Source organism: Electrona antarctica (genome assembly GCF_951216825.1).
Source record: "Electrona antarctica genome assembly, chromosome: 3".
In the NCBI taxonomy this organism is placed as follows: Eukaryota; Metazoa; Chordata; class Actinopteri; order Myctophiformes; family Myctophidae; genus Electrona; species Electrona antarctica.
In genome coordinates this window covers 2,245,663-2,270,798 of record NC_136808.1, presented here as the reverse complement: position 1 = coordinate 2,270,798, position 25,136 = coordinate 2,245,663, and the positions used below count along the sequence as shown (strand labels likewise).

Genomic DNA, 25,136 nt, shown 5'->3' with positions numbered 1-25,136 from the left:
AAAGTATGGGATTTTGTTTTAGCAATATTATGAAAATCAAATTAACATAATTGTCCAGGTGAATATCAGCCGGGTTTAGTGTTCTAGGGTTAACCACTTAACGCTACAATAAGGAAATGTCATGTCCCAAGCTGGAGATTTGAAACGTATGCATGTCAAAACACCCTGGCTCCACAGTACCTCTCAGGCCTCCTCCATAAACCTCCTCTGACACGGAACCTGCGGTCCACAAACTTGGACCTCCTCTCTGTCCCCAAGGCAGTCAAGCGAACCTTCGGGGACAGAGCGTTCAGTGTGGCAGCCCCCCCCCCCCCCCCCACCCCCCCCCACCCTGTGGAACTCTCTTCCAATAGAGATTCGCCATGCTTCAACACTGGAGTCCTTAAGGCTGCCTTGAAAAGACACTTATTCTCTCAGGCTTATAGTCTCTTATTTTGTAAAGCGTCCTTGGGTACATGAAAGGCTATTCAAGCTATTATTATTATTATTATGCACACTCACTGGTACCTTGGAGGAGGGATACGTGCACCTGCATGCAGACATTCAAAGAGATACAAAGAGGTTTAGATGTAGATATTTAGCTCACGATGCTCGCGATGCAACACATTTGGAGCTTGTAAATACGATGCTTTCACTGTGATTGATTTGTTTTGTTTCTTTTGGGAAATTGTAATACAGCAATGCATTGATAATTAAAAAAAAAAAGTGTTATGTTATTGAATGTACTTACATGTAGCCTACTTACTTTGCAATTTGTACAAATTTGACAGAGCAACGTTTGCTTATTATATCATGAGTGTCTATACTTTAACTTAAAGGGTCACTTCACCCCTTTTGCAACCAGATCTTATTTGAATGATGTTTGGGAGACAAGAAACACTTTCCTGGGGTTTTTATGTGTTTTTAGGTATTTTAGTATATTTCAAAGTGTCTGTGATGTCACAGACTACACTCCCTTCCTGTTTTTACTCACCACCGCTCAACGTTATTGCAGATTGCATTATGCACTTTTCCATGCTAAATTAAATTGAGATGAGCCAAAAGGAGACGGGGGCATCTGCTGTCTCTGGGCTTAGCTCTCGCAGCAGCCGAGCTCCACCGGCACCGCAACTGAGTGCAGGTTTGGTAAGACAGAGGACGCAAAGCCCTCCATTTGGGATATCCCCAATCTCTCAACAGGAATTATCATTTACACACGGCATGGTGGGTGTGACACATGGCACGGTGGGTGTGAATGCCAGTTGTCATCATAACATTTATTTCAACTCGGAGTACAAGAATATACACTTATGCAATATTAAATATATGAATCAGAAGACAGAAAATACTCAAAAGACTAAAAGAACTAAAACAGATATGATACCAGATAACAGATTCTAAAAATGTCTTCTACATCCTGACAGTTTTCTGAAAAAGCTATGTTTCTATGTCAGTCGTTCTTCGATTTAAAAAAAATAGCAGACCTACAAGCTCGTAGCGCGCCACTCGGTGGCGCGCTATGAGCTTGTAGATCTGCTATTTTTCAATAGCTAAAGCATAACATAATGCTAGCACCAAAAGGGGTTCCCGCCCAGAATGGGTTAAAATAATTACAATCTTGAATAAAAGTGCTGGAAACCATTCCCTGAATTGACCCAAGGAAGGCAGTGATGTGATTTTAAGGACTTCTGGAGGTCATTCCAGTCAAATGGAGCACAGACAGAGAATGCTGCCTTGCCTAGCTCTGTCTGAGCAAGGAACCTTGAGGATCCAAAGGTCACTCGAGTGGGTCTGATAGGGACTTGGTTGTAGAAAGTACTTTTACTTTACTTGAGTGCTTCTATTTTTGAGGGCCGCTAGCCCCTCATATGCACAGCTTTGTGTGTCTCCGTGTCCCCGTATAGCACGGAATGTGATGATTTGATTGACTGAGCACGGAATGTGATGTATGATGATGTATTGTGATGACTAGACCTGTACGTGCGATGCAACTTGGGAACCTAATAATACCCGCTGTCAACTTGTCATATAGCACCCGTTTTAACTATCTGTCTATGTTCCACATGGAGATCTCTGTATTTGTCTGTCTGCCTGTGTGTGAAGAGTGCAAACTGACTGTGAAAAGTGGAGTGGTTAAGTAATCAATTTGCAGGTGTGGGGTTGCCATGGCAATCAATTGGCTGAGGCAGAGGCTGGAAATTGCACAGGTAAGGGGATTTAGGCTGATTAGGCCCACTGGCAGAGCCTGACCAGAGCCTTTAGGGGTGGTTCTGGAGAACCGTGGGTCTGACTAACTCGATACCGGGCACTGCACTCCCTGCGGGGGGGGGTGGAACGAGTGTGTCGAATGTGAAGTCGGTGGGGCAAACTGTTCTCGAGTTACGTGCATTACAACCATACACACACACACACACACACACATGCACACACATGCACATACGCAGACATGTGGCGCATTTATAGTAGGATAATAATAAGATTGCCCCTCACTTCACACAAGTGTGATTATTCTATAATTTATAATTCTCCGCCACACTACAATTATGTGACAGCCAGGTTAAATTACTAGTGACTTTGCAGATAATTATTTAAAAAAATAACATATTGACCAATAAGCCCTATTTTATACTTCATCTGTTCGAAAATAGCCGATCTGTAAGCTCATAATGCGTCTTTTTTGTATTGCCAAGCTGTCTTTTCTCTGTCCTGTTGCTCTCGATTGGATTCTAATAGAAACTATCAGTGCCAAGCGACTATCATCCCATCATGTCCCTTCGCCTTCTCCCCGACCCAGTCTTCCTGAACAAAGACGTTTTCATTCTTGCCATTTGACCTGTAAAAACTGTACTTTCATTTGCCCCACTGGCTGTTTTCCCACTGAATAAGATGAGAAGAGAGAGAGAGAGTGCACAGACTGCTCCCTTAACCCATTTCGGACTGAGGTCGATAAAAAAAGGCTTCTAAATCCTAAAACATTTCTGAAAAACCTATGTTTCTATGTCAGTGGTGCTCAACCTTTTTCATGTCAAGGACCCCCAGAATTATCTCTATTGGGCCACGGACCCCCATCTCAAAATATGGAGTTCCAGAGACCCCCCAGAAGCAAATATGTTTAGTTAAAAATGTTCGCTCTGAAATATATATTCAAAGATTTTGCGCCACATTTTCACGATTTAAAAAAAAATAGCAGACCTACAAGCTCGTAGCGCGGCACATGGTGCCGCGCTATGAGCTTGTAGATCTGCTATTTTTCAATAGCTAAACTATAACGTAATACTTAAAACCTCTTGAGCCCCAATCCCCTGCCGGCGGGGGCAGAGGCTGCCCACCTCATGAACAGCTCTCAGCAGGTCTGGTCAAGGTCTTAGGTTCCAACTCCGATATTTTTGATTTTCCCTCCTGGACCCCCCCTGGGGTTTAAGAGGTTAAAACACCAAATGGGGTTCCCGCCCAAAATGGTTTAATGGACTCTTCACAAGGCTCCACTAAAGCTTTAATGTGAATCCATTAGAATTGTTTCTATGTCACTGCAAACAGAAGGCTCAGCAAGGGATGTAAGGCCTCACTCACACGGTCGCAACAGATTGCTGTATGCTTGTTGTATACCAAGGGTGTGACACAGCTTGCCCCAATGCATTTCCAATGGGAGTCACATGGTTTGACACAACATTTGTGTTGTATGAGGGGGAGGGGCGCGTTCGAAACACAGCCAAAAGCCATACAACAGCTTGTAGTCCAAAATGTGGACTACAAACCATGTGACTTCCATTGGAAATGCATTGGGGCGGCCATGACACTCACAACATTCATACAACAAGCATGCATGAATGTTTTAAAGGTCTGAGTGAGGCCTAAGGGTGCACTCACACGGTTAATGCAATTCTCTGTGCTCGTTGGATCAATGCTGTGTTGTGTCATGGCCGCCCAATGCATTTCCAATGGAGGTCACATGGTTTGACACAACATTGTGTTGTATGAGGGGGATTGCGTGCAGGGCTGTGTGATGCATAGTGCAGTAGATATGTGGTAGTATAGTGCTTGTAGTTAGTAGCATGTTGCATGCTAACCTGACTCCGCCAGATGGGGCAGCAGAGAACACAGTGTACTCTCTGCTGCCCCATCTGGCGGAGTCAGGTTAGTTGCATGCTGCTTCTGCTTGCTACTCTGCTTTCAGCTATACTGTAGTGTTGTTTTTGGCAGCAAATTTGGATTTTAGTTTTAGTCATAGTTTTTTGAATAGTTTTCATTTAGTTTCAGTCACATTCTAGTCACCTGGAATGTGTTAGTCTCGTTTTAGTCGACTAAATGTCATGAGATTTTAGTCGACCAAATCTACAGTTGATTTAGTCGACTAAAATGTATTTTGGTGGTGGGCATTGATGCCGTCGTAAGGACTGTTTTTACACTTGCTTAAAATAGCCGATCTACAAGCTCACAACGCGTCGCAGCGTGACACGTTGTGGGCTTGTAGATCTGCTATTTTCAGCATGCAACCAAGTGTAAAATTGATCTCTTGTCCACTAGTCCCTTCCTAACATTTTAGTCTAGTTTTTATTTGTTGACGAAATTGTCAGTATATTTAGTCTTAGTTTTAGTCATCATAGCACAGTTTTCATTTAGTTTCCATTTAGTTTTCTTCAGTGGAAAAAGGTAGTCGATGAACATTTTTCGTCTTAGTTTTAGTCGACGAAAACAACACTGACTGCCGCCGACTTATAGCCCTCGTGTAAGTCTCCTTCTGCTGGTGTACAAAGCCGCTCCACCGCCAAGACTTCTGCAGTGCCTCCTCCTCGTGACCACACACGGTAACTGGGTATACCACGCGGTCCCGGGCCAAACTGTAGGGGATCCCAGAGCCAACCATGGAGAACAAAGTCATCCCAAATCCTATACTTCCAGCGGCAGGAGTCGGCAGGAACATTGCAGCAGATGGTTGGTGCTGGTCCTCCTCCCAGAGGACAACATGACGACCTTAACCCATTTTGGACTGAGGTCGATTAAAAAAAGGCTTCTAAATCCTAACATTTTTCTGAAAAACCCATGTTTCTATGTCAGTAGTGCTCAACCTTTTTCATGTCAAGGACCCCCAGAATTATCTCTATTGGGCCACGGACCCCCATCTCAAAATATGTAGTTCCAGGGACCCCCCAGAAGCAAATATCACAGCACCCAGTAGGAGACCATTTTGTAATGGGAACCTTCAAAGCATGTACTGTACACTAGTGAGAGAAGAAGCTAGATTGGTGGAGCTATACAGTAGCACACTAGTGTGCTGAGCAACGGGGAGTGCAGGTGATCCTGGGAATCCAGGAACACAGACGAGCTCACACTGAAGAACCGGATCGTGTGTGTCGCAGAGTGGAGAGAAGCACGTTCATCACTGCATAATCTGCGTGGCGAAACGAGGCCCAGGCTGCAACAGGGAGCCTATAGGGCTAATGCTGGGTTCTCTGGCGCATATTAAGGCTCTCTGTCGCGTTTACCATCACACCAATAGGATCCTTATCGCAGAGTTCTCAGGCAACCCATTAACAACAGTCATAGTCGTGTACTCGCCCACCAATGTGGCACCATCTGAGGAGGTGGAGAAGTTCTATGAGGACCTTGCAGCGCACAACTTCCTGGCAATCCTGGGTGGCTTCAAAGCAAGGATCGGTCCAGAGGACATATACCATTCCCATACCAAGACTCTACCAAACCGCAATGGCGCACAACTCACCGCCCTTCTCATGGAACACCATGCTACTGGCAGCGAGCACCATATTCCGGAAATGAACAGGCAAGAGATGGACATTCCAAGACCGAGGTGTACATCAGCTGGACTATACATACTTGTGAGGCAAAAGGGGAGGAACTGCATCCTGAACGCAGAGCCATACAGCACGTTCAAGGACTGTCTAAAGAGGACAAGACGCGAAGAAGACCGTACCCGCGACGCCATGTTGCTTATGGTGCTCCATGGAAGGAAAGAAACATGCGCAATGGGCTATATGCAGCCAACACTTCCGCGTTCAGCTTCCTTGGTCTCAACTGCGCATGTTTCTTTCCTTCCATGGAGCACCATAAGCTGGCGTCGCCCGTACGGTCTTCGCATCTCGTCCTCTTTAGACAGTCCTTGAGCATGTTCAGCTCTGTGGACCGTAGTCACCGTACTCAAGTAAATGTACTCAGTTCCTGTCCAAGACGTGAGCTGAAAGAGTGTGGTTGATACGATGTCCCTCGAGGGCTCTTCAAAACAACCTTGTGCTGCTCCATGCGATTAGTGATTGGATCGACAAACTGAAGGACAGAACATTTCTTCAGACAGATGCGTAGGAGAGGCACAAACGCCCCATAATGTTGCAAGCAAATCGTCCTGCACACTTGAGCCCATAGTAGTTCTATAGCACTGAAACTATTCACAATTTGTGTTGTATAGTTAATTAGAACTACTCGATTGAATCGATTATAAAATGTTTAATTGATAATTTAATCAAATAAATTATTTATAATCTATCCCTAGTTTGCGCGTGGGATTCTAGGCGTAACATAGTTGCGCGATTGATTTTTTTATATACTGTATGTTTTGTGTTAGTTTTTTACATTGAAAAAAATGCTGTTTCGTATATTAGTATATATATACTAATATAGTATGTGTATATATATATATATATATATATATATATTAGTATATTACATATTTATTATAAAATGAAATGTGGCTTATTTTGGAATAGTACATTATTTATGAATTTACTTGTAAACGTATTGTTATTTGTCAGAAATGTAATATTGACGTTCCAACATTCAATGGAAAAACACAATCAAATCGTTAATTGCAATTATTTGTATGGCAATTGTAAAATCGTGTAAGGCCCAATATGTATACTGTATGTCATCCAAGGCTAATGAGGCAGGTTGTTTCCTGTTTCCTTTTTCTAATCCTGATTGCTGTATCCGATCTATATGGCCCTTATGCTTATAGGTCAGGAGTATTATGATGTTCACACACTGCATTGACTTATTGAAGGAGTGCTGCAGCACGGCTGCTAAGCTATAGATGATGGCCACTACACTCCTTTTAGCCTTTAGCCACACTGGAAAAGCTTCCTGACTGCCCTTCTCATGAAATCCCCTCTAAAAGGCTTTGAGGTTGGATTTGTGTGTGTGTGTGTGTGTGTGTGTGCGTGCGTGCGTGCGTGCGTGCGTGCGTGCGTGCGTGCGTGCGTGCGTGCGTGCGTGCGTGCGTCCGTGCGTGCGTGCGTTATATGCACTGTTTTATTGGTTTTATTCTTATAATTGTTTTTCTAATAAAGTTGTCCTTTTTCTTGTTCCCCCCCTGGCCCCAACACATGTAAAGCGTCTTTGAGTGTCATGAAAAGCGCTATATCCCAGATATTATTATTACTATCTTTGTCTCTCTCCTGTCTGTCTGTCAGTGTCTTTCTCTGCACTAAATGTACCTTACAATGATAAATCCAAAGCGAATAATAGGCAGAAGAATCAAACTTGGGACATAATGATCATTCATAACACTTGTGGTTTCAGCAGGGTGTGTGATGCGGCTGCCACACCAGAGAATGACGACACAGATGTGAAGTATAATGGCAAACAGATTACAATGAGTACACTTTTTTAATCTGTCATCATTCATATGTGGGAGTGTCCGTATTATCCCCAGGCCATTCTCGGCTGACAGAGGGATGTATGTGTTAATGACACTGTCATGGTCAGTGGTGGTCAATGTATTTAACCCTAAGTGCTTGAGTCAACATCAGTGGTGTAAAGTCATTAAGTACATGGACTCCCGAACGGATTGCGGAGCGGTCTTGATACCGGAAGGTCGCCAGTTCGAATCAGCGATCCGACACGTTAAAATTACCACCGCTGAAGTGCCCTTGAACAAGGCATTGAACCACTACGATGAAATGTAGGGGCTGGGCCTGGCTGGAAACAAGTTCTTGAGCTTAGCCCAGATACCCTGGGTAAATATAGTAATCATTTCATTTCATTTCACTCAAGTACTGCACTTAATAAGTACTTTGTTTTACTTTACTTTACTTGAGTATTTCCAATTTCCAATATTTTTACTTCTATTCATCTCAGAGGCGAATATTATACATTTTACTCCACTATAATCATTTGAAAACTTTAGTTACTAGTCTTCTATTTATAGTGACTCATACTGTAGGAATAGACTATGTGACAACCTAGTCTGGTGACCACCGGACAGCCGGAATGTAGACGGCACCCGGGTGAGCAGTATGGGTTAGCGCCTGTAATGGAATTTTAGAATGCCAAATAGATTGCCAAATATATTATGCATTCTTGTGTATTTCTCTGCCTTCCATTCAGTTTCATTGAAGCAGTCTCATCAATGTGCTCAGAATGCAGCTGTCAATCTAACAGCTGACCGGACTTCTCCATGCTTACTATCTCCTATGTCACTATTTGTGTGTCGCCCTTATCTTTAGCACAGACCCTTATATGACCATTTAGTATAGCATCTCTTTTAAAACAAGACTATAAGAACTGTCTGAGAATGGGGTTGGGGAGGCTTGTGCCCGGAGGGGCTGCTGGAACAGGCAAGGAGGCCTGTTCCTCATTCTCTGTATGTTGTTACTCTGCTGAATCTTCTTAATAAATTCTCAATACTTCACCCTGAAGAACGTTGTCAATCCTTCATCTTTGGAAGATTATTTAATCTACAACACGCCCCAGCCTGGGTCCTCCGTGAGGAGGAAGCCCAACAGCCCTCAGTGAGGCCTTTAGGAGGGCCATGCAAGCAGCAAGCGGAGCCGCAGCACCAGTGCCCTACGGAACCATTGCCGGGACTCTGGTGCAACGCACAGGTCCTGGGCCTGGTGAGAGCAGGAGTGGACCTGGTGAAACGTAGGAGGGGCCCGGACAGGAGACAACCCACATAGCCTAGTCCTTCCATGTGCCAGAAGTGTACCTCCCAGCCCTGGCATTGTAGTTCTGGAGTAGTTCCAACGGATTGTGTGGCCCTGGTTTTGCCCTAGTGGAACTGATTGAGGGTAGCTACTGGGACGTAAGTCAGGACTTGAGTGTCGGGTATGATGTTGGAAGACCCGAAACCCCGTTGACCTCAGGATACATCACTGAGGATACGACCCAGGTGCATGCATGCAATGTATTTTTAGTTGTATTAAGTTCCTCTCTCGAAGAGAGTCATATGGGGTGCCGCCACCTGGTGGCGCAAAAGCACAGAAACTCTGCATGTACTCACGAACAATTTCATTGGATCGTGAAAGTGTCGCTCACGGTGACATCCCCAACCCCACCCACTTGGTATAAAACCGGGGGTTGGGCCCGTGAGCGTCATTCCTCTACCTTTCTGCCGCAGATGCCACATCGCTCTGACAAAGAAATTCACCACCGGCTGTTGAAAAAGTTTTCCCTAGAACGGACGAGTTTGTACACTTGTACCTGGAAATTCGCAGCCCCTGCAAGGTGCTTTTTCCCACTCACGAACGTTGCAGAAGTTTTCTCCAGCAGTAAGTCCTTACACGGACAATAAAACACAAGTGAGCAGTCACGCAGCTTGTTGTTTAGTCCTCCTTCTACTACTAGCTTTGCGCCTTAGCACTCAGCTAGCTTACTGCTTCGCTTGGCCTACTGTTAGCTGCCACGTTCAGGGTTGCTGCTCGCCCTGCTAGCTTAGCCTCCCTAGTGCTACTAGCTTTCAGCTTCCCTCCTTAGCGAGCCCGCTGCTTAAAGAGTAGCCGTTAGGCACCCTTTTCCCCTCGTCTACGCTTCTGCCCCGCTGTTAGCCTTCGGCCTAACCGGCGTTGTGCTAACCAGCTACTAGCTAGACACCAGCAGCCCATTAGCTACACGCTACGTCCCGCTGTTAGCCGGCGGCCTACCGGCGTCGCGCTAACTAGCTACAGCCTCGCTAGCTACACAGTTTACAGCTAACATCCAAGCTATCGGTATTTAGCCTGTCTTCAGCTGTTAGGCGTTGATTTAGCGCTACTACCGCTACAACAACTATCTTTTCAACCGGCTACAACAATCATCATAACAGCCACTACAGCAGGCTGCGACGCTGATTCATTTGCTACCGGTGTTTTAGCTAATCTTCAGCCGCTAGGCGTTGATTTTAGCGTCCCCACCGCTACAACAACAAGCAACCACCGTAGCCGGGTTACAACGCTAGCTTCCCATCCAGCCGAACGGCGCCGGCTACTAGCATTCTCCGCAGGAAAGAACCGGGTAGTTACGAGAGTAACCAAGGTTCGCGGAAAGAGCGGGTAGTTACGAGTGTAACCAAAGTTCGAATAGTCACGCACCATGGCCACCGGCGGTGATGACTGTGACTTTGACCCCTCCCCCGCTGAACCAAAGTCTTGCTTCAGACGCGGCTGTCTCTACCTCCTCTCCCCCACGGACACACACGCACTGTGCATGTTCTGTCTTGGTCTTCCACACATCAGAGATGCATTTGAGAAGCCAGGTTGGTGCCCAGCCTGTTCCAAGATGACAGACAGAGAGAAGGGTCGAAGGCTGGCCAGAGTCAAAGCCTATGAAGATAGAGCTCTCCTTGACAATTTCGATCTCAGGGACCGTCTTTCCGGAGCGCCCCCTGAACCATGGCCCCCCCTCCCCCCACCAGCTGGGCGCATCGAATATAATTATTCTGCTTCAGGCGCTAGACCTCGCTTCCCGACAGCGACGTCCCAGCGACGCGACGGGGAGCCTGAGACCGCCTCCCCAACCAGGAAGACTCCCAGAGCCGGACCGTTGTACCACCACCAGGAGGCGCCACCAACGGCGGCCCGACGCCGCCAGCCAGCCGCCTCTTTCTCCTTCTCCTCTTTTAGAGCAGAACGGAGCTACAATGAGGGCAGCCGCCTCTCCTTCTCCCGAGAGGACCTGGACTACAGCCCTGATGACCGTCGGGAGGATGCCGGTTCCTATCGACCCAGCCCGGAACGTGACCTCTACCCCACCCTCGGCCCCGACGTGAACTGGGGCGACGTCATGGACCGCGAGCGGCCCCTCGACGAGGACGTGCCCTCCTACGAGGACGTGCCCTCCTACGAGGAGGCCCCTGATGAGTTCAGGGTCCTGGACCAGGTCGGATACGAAGACGTAGACGACAACATGGCCGCCGGAGATGACCCCGACATGCCACAACTCGCCCCGGAGGCGGGGCCTCCTCCCCCTGACGGAAGAGGCAACGATCCACTCCTCCGCCCCCCAGCGGAGGGGTGGGACCTCATCGAACTGCTCAGGCAGGCCTCCATTCGGTGCGACAGGCCACGGCCCGAGACCGAACCTCCTCCAGACCCGGAGGACAACTGGCCTGGAGCCGAACCTAAGGCACCAGCGCGCAAGGTTGTCTTGCCGCTGGCGCAAGGGTTCAAGGCGACCTTCACGGCTCCATGGAAGAAGCCTACCGTCCCGCCCGCCTACTCAAAGGCCACCTTCGACACCGACCTCATGCCATCGGTTGGCCTCGACGCTATGGCTACCGTGAGCGCCTATCTTCTCGACCCCACTGCCCCCCGCATAAGACCACTGGCCAGAGAGCCTCTCCTCCCATCAAAGGAGGAAAGGGACTCCAGCCTGGCCGCCAAGAAGTTGTATGCCCTTGCAGCCGCACAGGGCAAACATCTCAACGCCACCTCACTGCTCCAAGGATCTCTCACAGCCATCTTCGCGGGTATGGGGGCTGTCCCCTCCCGCGATGAGGTGGCGGAGATCAAACGCATACATGAGGAGATGATTAAGTTCGTCTGGGCGACCACGTCACTAGCAGGACGCATCGCCACCTCCATCATTGTGGCTGAACGATCCAGGTGGGTTGACACCAACCCAGCCCTGGACGCCACCATACGCAAGGATCTCCTGGAAGGTCCCATTCTTCCAGGAGGCCTTTTTAAAGGAGCCTTGGAAAGAATGGCTCTAGCAGTCGAGGAGCAACGACCTGGCCACGAGGCACTCATCACCTTTGCCCCTACCCGCCCTCCGCGTGCCCAGTCCAGGGACTTTGTTCCTCGCCAGGTTCAACACCAGCCCGCATGCCAGGGCCAACGTCAGAACCAGCGCCCAGGCGGTCGCGGCCGCCAGCCTCAACGCCCCCGCCAGGATAGGGACGACGGACAACGAGCTCCTCCAAGGGCTCCCTCCGCGGACGCGAGGGACAGACGTCCCCCACGCCCCACTGACCAACGCCGCCGCCCTCCAGCAGCCGCGACCGGCGCTAAGAAGGGCCCCCCCAAGGCCGGCAAGGCTCAGCAGAAGAAGTGACACTTCCTGCCTCCCGGGGGAGGCGCACCTGGACGTCCTCCCCCACCCCCCCCCACCTCAGGGCTTGCACTGGGCGTAGTAGTCTCGGACTGCACTCCCGAGCCGCCCCACAAGAGGTCGAGGCTCATGACACGGGTTCCCGCCACGGGCGGGCCCGTGACCAAGCCACACAGGTCTGCACTAAATGCACATGTTCCATGTTTTTCTGTAATAAAGGCACTGCCCAAAACAAAAAAACAACAAGAACACCGATGTCGGGGGACCATGAACTCTCTGTCAGGAGCAACCCACGGGCTGCCCACTGCAGAGAGGCGGGGCATGAAGCCGGTAGCGTGCTCAAACGCCACTGGGGAGACGGGTCATGCCGAAAATTTCTCTGGTCTGGGGGCGGACCACCCCTTAACCAGGCGCATTGCACAGTGGGAGCGCCACGGCGCGTCACCATGGGTTCTGCGCACCTTAGCGAAGGGTTACAGACTCCAGTTCGCTATGAGACCCCCCGCGTTCGGCGAGGTCATCTTCACCGAAGCACGGGGTCAAGCTGGCCATATACTCCAACAGGAGATAATGACTCTAGTGGAGAAGAAGGCCGTCAGAGAGGTGCCCCTCAGCCAGAGCCGCAGCGGGTTCTACTCCCGCTACTTCCTGGTCAAGAAAAAGGGGGGGGGGCTCCGTCCTATCCTGGACCTTCGAGCACTCAACAGACACCTCAAAACTTTCAAGTTCAAGATGCTGACGGCCAAGTCTCTGGCACGTTCCATACGCCCAGGCGATTGGTTCACGTCAATAGATCTAAAAGACGCCTATTTTCACATCCCTATCTACCCACCCCACAGGAAGTTCCTGAGGTTCGGGTTTCAGGGGAGAGTATACGAGTATACAGTCCTCCCCTTTGGGATGTCCCTGAGTCCCAGGGTTTTTGTTCGATGTACGGAAACTGCTCTCGCCCCGTTACGACAACAGGGTCTCCGGGTTGCAAGCTACATCGACGACTGGCTTCTGTGCGCGGACTCGGCGCAGGAAGCGACACAGAACACAGCCAGGGTATTGTCCCACGTGGCCTCCCAAATGTGGCACAGCTTTGGAGTTCCGGTGGCGGACCTCTTTGCCACGGAGGAGAACACGAAGTCCCCTCTGTTCTTCTCCCTCACAGGCAGGCCGCCCCTGGGTCTGGACGCCTTAGCGCATCAGTGGCCTCAGGGCCTACTCTACGCCTTCCCTCCGCTGGAACTGATCCCACAAGTTCTAGCCAGGGTGAGAGTTCTGGGCTCGGAGCTACTCCTAGTGGCTCCAGCCTGGGGGTCCTGGAGACAGGACATCGCTTCCCTCCTCTATCGCGACCCATGGCGACTCCCTCTGAGGGTCGATCTGCTAACGCAGGCCAACGGTGAGATATTCCACCCGCGCCCCCAGGACTTGGACCTTTGGGTTTGGCCCGTGATGGGGCGCCGCTCGCGGTAGCAGGTCTGCCACAGAATGTCATAGAGACTATTCTGAGTGCTAGAGCAGTCTCCACCAGACGCCGGTACAACACGGCTTGGCAGCTGTTTGAACGTTGGTGCTCGGCCAGGCCTGGTGGGGTCCTCCCTTTCCAGGCCTCGGTGGTGCTCATCCTGACCTATCTGCAGGAGTTCCTGGACAGAGGTCTAGGCTTGTCCTCGGTTAAGGTCAATCTGGCGGCGATATCAGCCTCCCACTTAGGTGTGAACAACGGACCGGTGAGTGAGCACCCGCTGATCCGTCAGTTCATGAAGGGTGTCCTACACCTTAGACCGGTTGCCAGATCCCTGGTCCCAGCCTGGGATCTGACGGTGGTATTGGACGCGCTTACAAAGGAACCATTCGAACCACTGGAGACAGTGGATTTGAAGTTTCTCTCGCTGAAGACCACGCTGCTGGTAGCACTGACAACGGCGAAGCGTGCTAGTGACATCCACGCACTCTCAGTCAATGAGAGCTGCATGAGATTTAGTGGTAACAACACTAAGGTCACGGTTAGGCCGAACTTGTCTTTCAAGCCAAAGACCTTTCCTGCTGGTCGTGACCCGGTGGAGCTCATGGCGTTCCACCCGCCGCCTTTTGCCTCAGAGGAGGACAGGCGGCTACACTGTCTCTGTCCGGTCAGGGTGATCAGACTGTACAGGGACAGGACAGCTCCCTTCAGACAGGGAGATCAACTCTTTGTCTCTTGGGCCTCCCACGCCAGGTGGAAGGGGAAGCCTATAACAAAGGTGAGGCTTTCACAGTGGATTGTGGAAGCTATTCAACTGGCTTACGCCGGTAGTGGGGTGGAGCTCCCTGAAGGGTTAAAGGCTCACTCCACGAGGGGCATGGCGGCATCCTGGGCCCTGGCACGGGGCGTCCCCATCCAGGATGTGTGCGCAGCGGCAAGTTGGTCGTCTCCTTTGACCTTTGCCACGTATTACAATCTTGACGTGGCACCCAGGGACTTAGCCCAAGCAGTCCTGGGTGCCGCAGCACAATGATTGACAGTGCATAGTGCCACATGTTCACACAAGCATTCCCTAGAGTGGCTCTATGAGATGGTTAGCCATCGAGCCCGTTTCACGAGCACATAAGGCAGCTTGCTGTCGGCTCCTTAGTAGGGATTGATAGCGGTCGGACAGGTTGGTCTGTCCCGCTATCGGCTTTGTTCTACCTGGTCAGGGACCTAGGTAGCCTTTACTCGTCCTCCTTAGGGGAGTATACACGTGCCACGCCTGTGGGTGGCCTGCGTGTGTCTCTTGATAGGTGGACCTTGGATCGGTCCTATCAGCCGGTGTGATCATACGGGAGTGTTATGATCCCCATATGACTCTCTTCGAGAGAGGAACTTAATACAACTTCGGGTTACTTCAGTGACCTCAGTTGTATAAGTGACTCGAAGAAGAGAGTCATTAAGACGCCCTTCTGCTTTGTCAGCGGCAGAAAGGTAGATTGATAGGAATGACGCTCACGGGCCCAACCCCCGGTTTTATACCAAGTGGGTGGGGTTGGGGATGTCACCGTGAGCGACACTTTCACGATCCAATGAAATTGTTCGTGAGTACATGCAGAGTTTCTGTGCTTTTGCGCCACCAGGTGGCGGCACCCCATATGACTCTCTTCTTCGAGTCACTTATACAACTGAGGTTACTGAAGTAACCCGAAGTTACTTAGTAGATTTAGATTTTTACTTCAGCCCCATATACTTTGACTATTCGAAAATAGCGCTAGCCAATCTACAAGCTCACAACGGGTTGCATCGCGACTCATTGTAGATCTTGTATCTGCTATTTTCAAAAGATAGTTTTTACACATTGTATACATTTGAAAACTTGTGAAATGGGACATTGTTCATAGTGAGAATTTTTACTTTTGGTAATTTAAGTACATTTTATGCCAAATGTTTGTACTTTTAATCAAGTAAAGTTTTAATACCAAACTTTTACCTGTAACGAGTATTTCTACATTGTGGTATTGATACTTTTACTTGTATTGTAAAACATATGAGTAGCTCATATGAGTCAGATATATGTACTTGAGTATTGAGTTGTATTAAAATGTAGACATTAAAAAACATCAAAGATGTTCCAGAAATTCTTCTGAAGATGTCAATAATAGTGAAAATAGACGATCTCCAAGCTCACAACGTGTCACGCATTGTGAGCTTGTAGGTCTGTTATTTGCATTGTAATAGGGCTTAAGAAGTGATCAATTTATAATTAACATTTTCCCTTCCTAAAAATGCATGGAGTCAAAAGTACAATATTTGTCTTCGAAATGTAGCGGAGTGAAAGTCAGAAGTATCCAAATATGAACTTTGTTACTGTCCACTGCTGTTCTCACATTATGCATAAATGTCTCTGCTTTTAATCATTGCCTTTTCTACATCTTGCTCTCTGTGTTTGGCCTTCCCTATGTCTTGGTCTCCTTCTGTCTCCTTCTGTCTCCTTCTGTCTCTCCTCCTCTGTCTTGGTCTCCTTCTGTCTCCTTCTGTCTCTCCTCCTCTGTCTTGGTCTCCTTCTGTCTCCTTCTGTCTCTCCTCCTCTGTCTTGGTCTCCTTCTGTCTCATTTCTCCCGATCCTCCGCTGTGATGTAAGCCCAGCCTCCCATCTCTTTCTCTCCTCTTATCCCTGCTGCTGCATGCTGCAGCACGCACACACACACTGAAGAGGCCACCAGCCAGGTACGATACAGCACACACACTGAAGAGGCCACCAGCCAGGTACGATACAGCACACACACTGAAGAGGCCACCAGCCAGGTACGATACAGCACACACACTGAAGAGGCCACCAGCCAGGTACGATACAGCACACACACTGAAGAGGCCACCAGCCAGGTACGATACAGCACACACACTGAAGAGGCCACCAGCCAGGTATGATACAGCACACACACTGAAGAGGCCACCAGCCAGGTAGGATACAGCACACACACTGAAGAGGCCACCAGCCAGGTACGATACAGCACACACACTGAAGAGGCCACCAGCCTGGTACGATACAGCACAGCCACACACACACTGAAGAGGCCACCAGCCAGGTATGATACAGCACACACACTGAAGAGGCCACCAGCCAGGTACAATACAGCACAGACACACACACACACTGAAGAGGCCACCAGCCAGGTACGATACAGCACAGCCACACACACACTGAAGAGGCCACCAGCCAGGTACGATACAGCACAGACACACACACACTGAAGAGGCCACCAGCCAGGTACGATACAGCACAGACACACACACACTGAAGAGGCCACCAGCCAGGTACGATACAGCACAGACACACACACACTGAAGAGGCCACCAGCCAGGTACGATACAGCACAGCCACACACACACTGAAGAGGCCACCAGCCAGGTACGATACAGCACAGACACACACACACTGAAGAGGCCACCAGCCAGGTACGATACAGCACACACACTGAAGAGGCCACCAGCCAGGTAGGATACAGCACACACACTGAAGAGGCCACCAGCCAGGTACGATACAGCACACACACTGAAGAGGCCACCAGCCAGGTACGATACAGCACATGTAACATGATTAATAGTGCTTCCACTTGCCCAGGCATTATATTGTATTGTGATACAGTGTTCTGTGACTTTAAGAGTTCAGGCGGTTGCCTTTAAGGAAATGACGTAACCTACCGCACTTCCTATTTCATATGGGCTTTGAAAGCGGTAGGTTGTGTTTATTTTGCTCTGCAGATTATTTTATTATTTTCATTTACAATTGTGTAATATATTGATACATATGTACCCAAAGTTGTTAAGACACATACTGTGTTTTCATGGTACTGCATCTGCTTTATTTCCAGCAATTGTTATTCTGGAAAACGTATCCAAGTCAGTGCAGAGCAGTGATTGCCTCGTTGTCTTTTGTACAGAAATAAATCCATTCACTGCTGAGATCCTGGTCTATGGTGCTTCATAACACAACGCAAGATCACGTCTGTTACACTCACACACACTGAAGAGGCCACCAGCCAGGTACCATACAGCACGCACACACACTGAAGAGGCACCAGCCAGGTATGATACAGCACACACACTGAAGAGGCACCAGCCAGGTACCATACAGCACAGCCACACAACAAAACAACAACACTGTTCTGCACTCCAACTTACTCCAGAAAGCCAAGCCAGCCACCCCTTTAATGAAAAATATGCATTATGCATTGGGGGCTGGCTGAGAACCCCAACAAAATGATTAAATGATATAGTATGCATAATGCGCACACTAAGTTACCATCCATTATTTAATCATAGGCTGTGGGGTTACATCAGGATTCAGAATAAAACTTGGCCTGGGCCGTGGCTCAGTGGTCCAGGCACCTTGGCCGGTAGCCCGAGTCTGGCAGTGTGCCACGGGTTCGACTCCCGACCCGACGGCCTTTACTGCATGTCACTCGCCCATCCCTCTCCCCCATTTCCCGTCAGCCTATACTGTCTGTCCCTCTATAAAAAATATAAAATAAAGGCGAAAGCCGCAAAAAAAACATTAATAAAAATAATTCAGAATAAAACAACACAGTTTGTTCTAGTTTAGTGTCCACAGTTTGAAAGCACTAAGCAGCCTCCTGTCTACAGGCAGGAGGTGTCGATGGCACTTTAGTGCCGATGAGGATGGAGAGAGTGAGCTTCCAGTGAGTCGCAGCGTGCCGTGCAGGCTGTCTGGGCCACTGTGGAGGCTGCTTCTATAAGCTATACAAGTAGTAGTGGTGGTTCTTAAACTTTATCATGTCCAAATTAACATGTAGGCTATCTTTTTGGATACAGACCACCTGTAGAGAAAGACTTCCGCACACCTAGAGTAAGACTTACCACCCCCCCCTCCCCTCCAGTGGGAACCACTGGGGCCCAGACTAGTGGCGCTAGTGACTGGGCTAGAAAAAAAAAAAAGAGGCAGGGGGACTGAGGGGAGAAAGAGAGAGAGGCTGAGAGGGAGAGAGAGAGAGAGAGAGAGGTCCTGAAAATGGAAAAGGCTTCAGCCCACCCAATTCAGCCTTTAAGCTGCTTTAGAGGATTGCAGGGCAGCTTGTTTTCTCTCTCTCTCTCTCTCTCTCTCTCTCTCCTCTAGAGCAGACAGCTGGAACTGGCGTGGGACTGGGCGGGCCTCCTGGGTGCAGCTGCAGCCACGGGACACCAGGCAGGCAAACTGAGAGACTTCACCGTTGGCCAGGGTCCAGCCGGCCGTCCAGGTCTAATCTAATCCCCCCCTGGGAAAGAAGTCATGTGACAGCTGCCTGCCAACAGGATATGGCCCTGGTGCCCCCTGCTGGAAGCTCACACCACACGCACGCACAGGGGTGCCTCACTTCTTTACATGTTTTAATATGCTTTGAAACATCAACATTGGAAAGATTATGACGATGATGCAAAATGATTGTGATTATATCTACAAAAAAAATGCAACCAGGTTATATGCATGTAGTAATAATTAGTAATAATTGACAGGCCCACTGCCAGTGCTGGTATTCAAAGGTGTCAAAGTCCAACCTAAGTTAAGTTCTAAAAAACACTTCCTTTCCCATGACGACTGCATCGTGAAGACAGAACTAGCTACGGAATATCAATTAAAGGTAACATATTTGGCCTTTTAGATTATTTTAGTCATTAGATTATTATTATTATTTTAGTTTTAGTCTAGTATGAATTGCCTAAATATAAATACATAACATTTTAGTCAAACTAAAACATATTTTGGCAGGCCATGCCGGTGTCGTATTTATACTTGCTACTTATTGCTGTGTGCCATAAATAGCCAATCTACAAGATCACAATGTGTCGCAACGTACACCTGCACACAACCAAGCATAAAATGATTTAGTTTTACTGGATCTTTTCTCCACTATAGTCCCTTATACTCCCTTCCTAACAAGATTGTAATTGTTGACGAAATTGTGAACATGTTTAGTCATAGTTTTGGTCATTAGCCTATCGGTTTATTTCCTTTTCGTTTAGTGAAGTTAGTCGACGAACATCTTAGTCGACAAAATTAACATTGATTCGTGTCAGCATGGTCATATATGAATGTTCAGCACAAAATCAAATGTCATAGTCTGACTCTATACTCTATGCCAGGGGTATATGCAGTCTCAGGCACAGGTGCCAACATTGGCACAGGGGAGGGTGCGGTCACTGGCACATTGGCATAAGTGTGTGAGAGAAATCTTTTATTTTAATATTAAGAAGTATTCAAAAACGTTTAGTCCCCTCACATCTATATATAAATTACACCCTGCACATAATTCTACATTCACTCAAACTCTGGGCTCTGAGTCTGTGTGAAAGAACAATAGGCCACATAAAAAGGTTATGTACAGCCTATGGACAATGAAAATCAGATGGAAATATTACATGTGGTTACATAATTAAACTTCACGTTGATACGGCACACTGATTATCAAGAAAATGAAAACATGGCACTTCATGTCAAAAAGGTTGCCGACCCCTGCTCCATGCTTTCATTGACTGCAAGGTGCATGTCATTGTTTTATAAGCCTTAATCTTAATCTATAACACTTGTGTTTCACCTTTTTATTATAACCCAAGTTTTAATGTTTAATTGTACCTTAAACAGTGCAATGTGTTTGTTGATTGATTATTTGATTATTATGTTATCATTTTCATTCATGTATTATCCCAGTTTACTTATGGTTTTGCCAGTGATATGTTTATAGAGGTCTTTAACGATGCTTTTAACAAAACTTTAGTTTACAATTTACAATTTAGGCATTTAGCAGACGCTCTTAATCCAGAGCGATTTACATTAAGCAATAACAAAAGCATGGCATACATAAACAGTAGTTATCATGAATCATGCGTAAACTAAGAACGTAACAGTGGAGTATCTATGTAAACTATACATACTATACTATATTATATATTATACATGTGTACTATAAAGTGCTATGACTACATAAAATGCATTTCTAGTGCTGTCTACGTAACAAGCTATAAGTCTGTTTAAAATAATACCAAGGTCTACATAATGTGCTATCTAAGGGGCTAGGCTAGGGCAAGTGCTATACGGGCCATGGTGGAGTCTGAAGAGGTGGGTTTTCAGACCTCTTCAGACTCCACCTTGGCCCGTAGCACTTGCCCTAGCCTAGCCCCTTAGATAGCAGTTTACAAAGTGGTTCTCAACCTTTGTGTTACAGTAATAAGTGGTCAGATGGGTAGGGCGTATGCATTTTCAAAGCATGTTATCAATCAATGTTTGTATTCCGGCTTGGATCAATGGAACTAACGCACAGTATACTTTAGGTTCCTATTTGGCAGCATCACAATAAATGAAAGAAACATAATTTCATATACAAACAGGTATATATATCAATCTTAATGTTATAATGTATTATTTATTTGGGGACCACTTTCAATATCCTCACAGCCCACCAGTGGGAACACGGGTTGAGAACCACTGACTTACACCGCCTTTAACACATTTTGGGCAGGAACCCCTTTTGGTGTTAGCATTATGTTATGCTTTAGCTATTTTTGAAAAATCGAAGAACAACTGACATAGAAACATAGCTTTTTCAGAAAACTGTCAGGATGTAGAAGACATTTTTAGAATCTGATCTCAGGTTAAAATGGGTTAATTGCAATCATCATAGACAATGTTTATTAAGAAATATATATCCATTTCTTTTAGAGCAAAGAAATGTATTTCCACCTGGCCTGGATCGCTGTCCTCTTCCTCTGTCCAGCTGTCGCTCATGGAGGTAAAGTTCTTGTTTTTCCTGTGGACGGCAGCCACTGGGTGAACATGAAGACCATAGTTGAGGAGCTGCATGCAAGGGGCCACCAGGTCTACGTCATTCGAGCAAATCACAGCTGGTACATTAAAGAAACCTCACCGTTCTACACTGCGATCTCGATCGATTCTCCGAGTGGATTAGATGAGGAGTTCGCGACGAAATTCGTGTCTAATATTATGGAAACCCACAGGCAAGGATTGTCTATCATGACTCGTTTCGAGCTAGAAATGGAAATAGTTTCAGAAATGCAGCAGACCACTTGCAAAATGCTTGAACACATTTTTGAAAACAAAGATCTCATGCGGTCTTTGCGGGATGCGAAATATGACGTGGTTCTGACTGACCCTTTTGATCCAGCCGGCTCCATAGTTTCCCGCTACCTTAGTTTACCGCTAGTCTTCAATGTGAGATGGACCCCCCACAGTGAAGGCCATTTCCATATTGCACCGTCTCCACTTTCTTATGTTCCATTATCAGGGATCTCACAGATGTCGGATAAAATGACCTTTCTGGAAAGAATAATGAACATAGTGTTTTTTGCTTTTGGGGAATTCTGTATGGCAAAATATGTTACACCACATTATGTAGGTCTGATAGAAAAATACCTTGGTCCAGATGTAGACTACTTGTCCCTGTTTGAAGCAGCAGACCTGTGGCTGATGAGAGTTGACTTTGTGTTTGAGTTCCCTCGCCCCACCATGCCTAATGTTATCTATATGGGAGGGTTCCAGTGTAAACCTTCTAAACCTCTTCCGCAACACCTGGAAGAGTTTGTCCAGAGTTCTGGGGAACATGGAGTCATCATCATGTCTTTGGGGAGTATGGTTGGAGATCTTCCCCAAGACTTAGCAGAGGAGATAGCTGCAGCCTTTGCCCAGCTACCCCAGAAAGTAATCTGGAGGTATAAAGGTGACAGGCCTCCTACTCTGGGCAACAACACTTTACTGGTGGACTGGATGCCACAGAATGACCTGTTAGGTCATGCAAAGACCAAAGCCTTTGTAGCGCATGGAGGAACGAATGGAGTTCAGGAAGCCATGTACCATGGAGTTCCTATAGTAGGACTCCCGTTGATGTTTGATCAACCTGATAACCTCTTTAAAATGGAGGTACGAGGTGCGGCAAAGGTCATTGACATTTTTACTATGAACAAAGACATATTTCTGCAAGGCATCGAGGAGGTTCTCCATGAGCCTTCCTACAGGAAGAACATGCAGAGACTCTCCAGGTTGCACAGAGACACACCAATGAAGCCGCTGGACAGCGCCATCTTCTGGATAGAGTTTGTTATGAGACACAAAGGAGCTGCTCACCTCCGCACACAGGCCTACAAAATGCCCTGGTACTCTTACCACTCTCTAGATGTCATGTTGTTCTTAATAGTATTATTCTTGGTTATACTGCTGACTTTTGCTGCCTTTGTCAAATGTTTATGTTCCAGGGTGTGTTCTAGAAGAAAAAATAAAAGTGACTAAATACGGAACAGGCTTTAAGATGACATTCGTGAACATGATTAGTAGGGACCTCAGGGACTACAGATTTTGTAGAACCACTTTTTTGAGAACCACTGCACACTATGGAACAGAGCCTTAATTAGTATCATTGGTAACACAGGTGAATGAAGTAGGGAAGGAGCCTGGAAGTTTTAGAGTTATTATTCTGTGTGCATATAGCCCATTGTGTGCCCCATATGTATTTGCTCCCCAAAGGAAGTTTTCATTTGTCCAGCAATTTCGGAACCAGTCACCGACACACATTTTCTGCCAGAACTTTCAAATAAATATGAAACTAGGGGACAATATACGACTCCAAGGCAAGTCACAGAAATTAACCCAGTATTGGGTGAATGTGAATGGGTGAAAGATAAGAACAAAAACATGTTTTTGTTTTGTTCTAACTCAGGGAGGGGTACTGGTATCTCAAAATCTGATGCTAGAAGAAATATGTAATACAACAGTATACTGTAGATATCTCCACACAACCACTGGTTATTGTTTAATAGCATCTTAGGCAATGCAGTAACAACTTATTTGACATAAATGTATGTTTTTCTTGTAAATGAGAGAAAGTAAAGGAGTCCTCACCACAAAAATACAATTTCTGCCAAAAAAAGAAAGGTATGTTTAAAGGACTACATTTCAGTATTTCTTTAGGTAAATTACATTCTGATGTAATCAGAATCTTTGGTGAATTAATTAAGCTAAGAGTGAGCATTCTCAAGTTATAGGCCTTTTTGTCACCTTTGCTTTGCCTTATTCGGACTGCTCTTTTTCAGGGATTTGGGTAGGTGTGAAGAATTGCCAATCACATCACATTTTGCCCCAAAAGAAAAGTTTGCAACAATCCATTTCATTCATGGGAGACCCTAAAGATAAGAAAAAACATGGTTGCGTTTAGTTCTAACTCGGGTAGGGGTATATCAAAATCTGAGGGCCTCTGCTACTAGACTTATAGGTAGGCTATTATTAAAATTGTAAGTTGGTCAATGAACCTTGAATCTTGATCCTTACTTGTTGGTCATATACTGCTTTTGGGTCCTTCAAACACATTCCTGACAACTGGGTTGTTTGCATTTCATCATGATATTGAAATGAAGGCTGGCCGTGACACCATATAGCATACAATCTTTATTGTAGTGTGGTCAGGTCATATAGTTGAAATGAGAGTGCTCTGGCAGGTATCATTCATTTTAATAAAAGTTATGTTCATAAATATACCTAGAGATGGTCTCCCTATAGTCTGACAAAATAATAATTACTAGTAATAATTTCTACTAGTAGAGCTACTACTGCCAAAAGCTCATAAGCGCAATACCTCCCATGTGCAGCCATACTAGGCCTGGTAGTGGCCTAGGCTCTAGGCCTAGGGGAAGGCTACTTCCTGCATAATACTGTAGAGTTGCATTGTTCTTCTTTTAACCCATTTTGACCTGAGATCAGATTCTAAACATGTCTTCTAAATCCTGACAGTTTTCTGAAAAAGCTATGTTTCTATGTCAGTGGTTCTTCGATTTTTCAAAAATAGCAGACCTACAAGCTCGTAGCGCGCCACTCGGTGGCGCCCTATGAGCTTGTAGATCTGCTATTTTTCAATAGCTAAAGCATAACATAATGCTAACACCAAAAGGGGTTCCCGCCTAAAATGGGTTGCAAGGATACCAACCAGCAAAAATTGAGATGAACAATTTCATTGTGTTTTTGTCATTGAACATGGAACATAATGAATAAGAATTCCTAATAATTTTGATTACTATAAAATTACTAATAATTTGCACAGGGCAATGACAAATATGACCAATACATGACTGACAATGACCAATACAATAATGAAAATAAATAATGTACTATGGCCAAATTAGGACTTATAAAGACACTTTGTATATAGCGGAAATGGCAGATCTTCAAGCTCACAACAGGTCTTATCATTGAGCTTGTCGATCTGTTATTTCCGCTATTTTTGAAAATATTTGAAGCATTTTCAACATGGAAAAGATTATGACGATTATGTGCAACATTTGGTCATTATCTCAAATAATTGAAACCAGGTGATCATGTATAAGTGTGATAGGCCCACTGGCCAATGGCCATGCAGTGTTGGTGTTCAAAGGTTTGAGCATGTTATGGGGTTATTGCACAATAGCC

General features: G+C 46.7%; 1 protein-coding gene across 1 annotated transcript; it reads left to right on the top strand.

The window, feature by feature from the left end:
* Positions 1-21,503: 21,503 nt before the first annotated feature.
* On the top strand, positions 21,504-24,331 carry LOC306920540 (UDP-glucuronosyltransferase 2A3-like; the record flags this gene model as incomplete). Its single annotated transcript, XM_079497354.1, has 2 exons — positions 21,504-22,877; positions 24,323-24,331. 2 exons carry the CDS (start codon positions 21,504-21,506, stop codon positions 24,329-24,331), a joined length of 1,383 nt encoding a protein of 460 aa, XP_079353480.1.
* Between the last annotated feature and the right edge of the window lie 805 nt (positions 24,332-25,136).